The 5,028-nt window shown below is 45.8% G+C and overlaps 1 protein-coding gene across 3 annotated transcripts in view; it reads left to right on the top strand.

Moving 5' to 3' along the window:
• dcst1 (DC-STAMP domain containing 1) overlaps window positions 1-5,028 on the top strand; it is a 12,557-nt gene that overhangs the window by 6,395 nt on the left and 1,134 nt on the right. The window contains exons 7-13 of one of the 3 annotated variants that reach the window (XM_024258342.1): window positions 200-321; window positions 392-549; window positions 620-719; window positions 785-880; window positions 2,284-2,410; window positions 2,486-2,602; window positions 3,265-3,407. In XM_024258342.1, the coding sequence (XP_024114110.1) occupies window positions 200-321; window positions 392-549; window positions 620-719; window positions 785-880; window positions 2,284-2,410; window positions 2,486-2,602; window positions 3,265-3,407 (863 nt within the window). The remainder of the gene's footprint in view (window positions 1-199; window positions 322-391; window positions 550-619; window positions 720-784; window positions 881-2,283; window positions 2,411-2,485; window positions 2,603-3,264; window positions 3,408-5,028) is intronic. The other 2 variants (XM_024258343.1, XM_024258344.2) reach the window with 2 other exon arrangements.

Genomic DNA, 5,028 nt, shown 5'->3' on the forward strand with positions numbered 1-5,028 from the left:
AAATCACGATTTTCACCGCACGAGGCCTTTAAAATGAAGATTAAAATGATGCTCAGGTTCTGTCACACAAATGAAAACCCGACATTTTCATCCATATAAACATTTGAAAACTTGAGGAACATGCAGACGTGTGACAGCAGAAGGAAAGTCCTGCAGGCCGGGGTCAGAGGTCACATGTCCCCTCTGTTCTCGCCGGCAGTCATGACTCCGTGGTGCAGAGAGAAGATTCCTGTGGAGGGAAACTTCGGTCAGCTGTTCGATCAGCTCAACGTGTCTGTGGACCTTCTGTCCAGAGAATTCAGCACCAAGCTGGTCGTTCAGGTGAGAACCGCGTCCGCCTCCTGCAGTCCGGGCCTGAGGAGCAGCAGAGTTCTAACAGGATCTCCTGCAGGAGGAGCAGCAGCAGTCCGTGCTGGAGGGAGCTCAGCTGGACCAGAACTTCACTCAGGCCATCAAAGTGTCCTTCCTGGGACTGATGAGGACCACCACACAGATGATGAACGTCCTGCAGATGCTGCTGTCCTTCACCTTCATCTCCATCTTCATCCAGTAAGTTTGCTCCTGTCAGATATCCAGGCCATCTTCATCACAACTCCTCTCTGCTCCTCCTCCCCCGCAGGGCCTTTGAGTACATCAGATGTTACAGGAGCGACATTTGTTTTGACAACGTTTACATCACCTCCTACTTCAGACTGGTGGACGCCCGCAGGAGAAAGGCTGTAGGATGCTCCTCATCTTCAGTAAGCCCATCGTGATGAAGAGTCTAACCGCGGTGCTGCTTTAGGGGAAGCACTTCCTGTTGCCGCTGAAAAAAACGGAGAAGAACAAGTTCATCGACCCCTGGAGTCCCAGAATCCATCAGGAAGAGCTCAGACAAGTGGTGCGTTCACAACAGCTCCTGAGCTCCGTTAATGCAGCTTTCATTGACAGAAGTCGAGGTCAACGGGAATAAAATTTAACTTTTAGGAACAAAGTTCAACGTTTAGGAAGAGCGAGAATGCTGACCTTTGATGGAAACAGAGAAAACCAGGCCCCCTTCAGGCTGAAGAGCCTGAGGAGCCAACACTCCTGACCCCAGACCAGCCACAGACTCACAGCTGGAAGAGGCTGGCTGTGAGGTGTCAGAGCGGTTCAAATCTCACTCCAGGCTTTTCCTTTTACAGCTCTATTTTGATAAAACAAAGACCTGGGTCCAGTTCGAATTCTTCCGTTTTCTCTTCCCCTCCATTTAAAGGGGCAGTTTTAGTCCAAGTCTGCGCAGAAAATCTATTTTTTAAATCCGACCCTCCAAGCCCTCCATCGCGAGCTGAGAAGCTCTTTTCTTCACGTGGATGTTCTCTGAAGCACAGACGTTTACATTTAAATGTAAGTAATGACTTTTTGACTTTTTGTTGAGGATGACTTTTTAAAGTTATAAAACCGCTGTTATGTCTATTTGAGCACTGGAAGCTCCGCGCTAATGCTAGTGGACTGATAATTAAATGGAGAGGAAGGGAGAAAGGAAGAATTCGGATTGGGTCAAAGTGTCACAGAATTCCAGCCGGACACAAACCTCAGTCATTCATTTGTCCTTAATTTTCAAACGGTTCATTTCCGTGTTTTGAAAAGGATGCTATTCGTAAGTCACGACCCAATCTAAGTTTCTGGTTAATGTTCAGCTGCTTTACTTTTCAACACACGTTCAATGGTCGCATGTTTTGTATATAACCAGAGGGCTGATGGTAAATTAGCAGAGCTAACTTCTGCGCCAACAGTTCCGCTCACAACCCGGGTGAGAATTTCTGATGATCTCCTGTCGAAAATATGTCGTAGAATTCAAAACAGGCTTTTCGATTTGGGTGAAAAACTGCATAATTACGATTAAAAGATCCCTGGGAATGATTTTACAATAGAAAAAGTTATAGTTGGACTTTAAAGCGTTATGGTAATTCAGAGAACGTCAGCACTGGATCTACGTAAAGTTGTGGTGTTAACGGGCTAAGCAGCAGCTTTTTTTTTTTTTTTTAGCAAATCCAGCCTCATTAAGTTTACCAGTCCTCCCCCAGCAGCGTGTCTGTACGTGAAAAATAAACTGCATCCACTGCTGCCTGGTACAGTGCATCTTTAAGCTCTGCTATGAAGACAATCCAGTTTCCTCCTAAGAAAACAATTTGTTCTACGATCATTGACACTGAAAACCAAAGTCACCACAGACGAGAGAACATTTATTTCATGCCCACGTCTTCCACGGCGTGACAGTGAAAGCCTCGCCTTAGCCCTTACGTTTGTGTCGCCCGTCTGCAGATGGCAGGAGCCTTCCACGTGGTGTCTCTGGCGCTGCTGGTCTTCATCCTGCTCTCCTTTGACTTTGCTATTTTCCACGTTATGGACATCGTCAGCAGACACACCGTCACCCAGTTTAACCTGATCAGTAAACACACACAGTCAATGCACTCCGAACACACCATTTCTGGTGCTCCTTAATCTGACTCCGCCCACTCTGCAGGTCACCACCAGGTGGACATCAGAGTAGGCGGAGACTCTATGATATCCCGCCTCCTGAGGACGACAATCTCCGCCTTCAACAGTTCATCTAACCTTAACATTCTCACTGACAACCAAGGTGGGTGGAAGGCCTCAGAGGTCACACGGCAGCTCCTAGAAAGGCCTGAAGGGGGCAGCACCGGCTTTGAGGGGCTTTAAAAAGGGTTCCTTCAATCTGCAAAACTCTGAAGTTACATCCAAAATGAACTTGTTTACATTTAGGTTTCTGAGTCAGCTTTAATTATAAATGCATTGAGTGTCATCTTAAAATGACGTGAAAAATACTTTATAATGTTTTAATTTAATTCTTGGATCAAAATTTATGTTCGATTATGGAAAATTTAACAAAAAAGTCAATTTTAAATGATTATTCTGACAAATATTTATTTATTTGTTTATATTTAAGGCAATGCCTTTGATTTGCGGTAGACCCGCCCAGGGTGTTTGGGAGGTTGTGGAGGTGGGCGGAGCAAACCACCTGTGAACACGCTAGTCCCTCCTCATCTTCTGTTTTGTCACTGAGAGTCCTGGGGGGGGGGTTATCTGAGTAATCCTGAATATATGGGATGAATCCCAGTTTATGCTCAGTGTTCTGTTAGAATGTCGACCTTAAAGGTGGAGAGGTGAAGGGGAGGAGCCTCACAGAGCAGCGTTTTTACCTGCCAGAAGTTCAGCTAGGACACTCGTTTGTTCTCAGTGTTGAAGTCGCCCCTCTCTCTCCCTCTTCTGCCCCCCCTGCAGCGTGCATGCCCCCCCACTCACCCCTGTCTGCTGGCGTGTACCTGAGCTGTGTGGGTTGTGTCCTTTTGGCGGCGCTGTTCACCTGCCTGCAGGTGTACACCAACCGGCTGCGGCGAGCGATCGCAGCCTTTTACCACCCAGAGGTATAAACCTGTCCTCCTGCTTCACCACTGTCCTCCTCGCCATTCACTGACGGAAACCTCGCCTGACTCCGCCCACATCATGAAAACTAACACAAACGATTCTTTCGGGTCGCAGGTCCCCAAACGGTCAGGAGGATTCAGTCAGAGCCGTCAGTCACGACGGCTTTTGAATTCACAAGATGTAACAGTATTGCACATTTTAACATGTAACTGTAAACATCTATTTTAGGTTTTTACTTTCCAAACTAAGAAAACAGATATTTTTATTAGTGTACCACAGTTCCTAAATCTGAATCCAAACAAGTAGAAATTCTGAAATGTGAAAGTCTGGTTATAATGGACTGAAAGGAGCTTCTCAGAGCAGCAGAACCCGAGCAGAACTCTTCCCATTTAAACCAGTATCTCCGACCTTTCCTCAGACCACAGAGCGGTTTAACATCTGTACGAGGCTGAAGTGAACTTCCATTTGTATTTATATTTTTAGCTTCCAGCTTCTGTTAACTTTTGAGGGTAAAGTTCATCTTCATCCTCTAAAATACCTGCATCTGCTTTAAACTTGATTTGTTCTCTAGATTTCATATGAAATGATTCAGATGGGATTCAGATTTTCCTTTTAGGCAAAACCGTAAAGTGTAGGCTACAAAATTAAAGGTTAAAGGGCCGTACCATTTAAATTCTACTGTTCATTCTTTACCATAAAGAACCCCAAAAAACGGCATTTTGATCCGTAGGAGTAATCCTCTAAAAACCTGCACTGTCTGCAGCAGCCCCTCCCATACCCATGAAAACGAGCAGGTGGAAACGTGCTGATGTAAGATCGATGCCAACAGCTCCCTCCAGGAAGAGTCTGCTCTGACAGCTCCGCCCCCCATCGCTCTATTTCTCCACAGAGCCAGTGATGATTAGCAAAAAAACGTTTATTTTAGATGCAGAATACCGTATATCTTCCAGTTGTGTCCTGTCTTCAGTAAACTCCAGCTCAAACTGGTGTTTGTTACTTTAAACGTGTCGTACCTTTAAGACCCCCCACCACCGCTCCGGCACAGCCGTGTGTTTTTGTGTTGTGAAGCAGTGAAGCGATGGCCAGGCCAACTAAAGGCAGATATCTCCGTGTATTGCCTAAGGGCAAGGCGGGAATTGAACCTGCAATCTTCTGATCAGAGGTCGACCACTGCACCACACACCACAACATTATTCCTTGACTTTAACTTTGAAAGTTTCAACTGGAGTTGAAATATTTGCTCACAATCAGGAACCTGAATGAAACAGATTTTCACTGGATTCAAGAGTTTCTGTCAGATCTTGACTGTTCTGATGTCGACATCGAGGCTGAAGCTATTCACACCCCCCACCCCCACACTTTAGACAAAGAGGGAGGGGCTACTTTTGACTGACAGGTTATGAAGAGAAAAGGATGAAGAGATGCTTCCTGTTTTTATCTGAAATCCCAGCTGTGGTTTGATGTTACATTTGCGTCGTGAACAGAAATCGTTCACGTCGCTGAGCTCAGCGTAATGTGTCCAACGGTAAAATCAAAAATGAGCATCAAAACGGGTTCAAACCTAAAAACTGTTCAGAAATGAGGTGCCACGTCGACCCGGGACAGATCCTCCCAACACTG

The sequence above is a fragment of the Oryzias melastigma genome, linkage group LG16 (assembly GCF_002922805.2).
Source record: "Oryzias melastigma strain HK-1 linkage group LG16, ASM292280v2, whole genome shotgun sequence".
Classification (NCBI taxonomy): domain Eukaryota; kingdom Metazoa; phylum Chordata; class Actinopteri; order Beloniformes; family Adrianichthyidae; genus Oryzias; species Oryzias melastigma.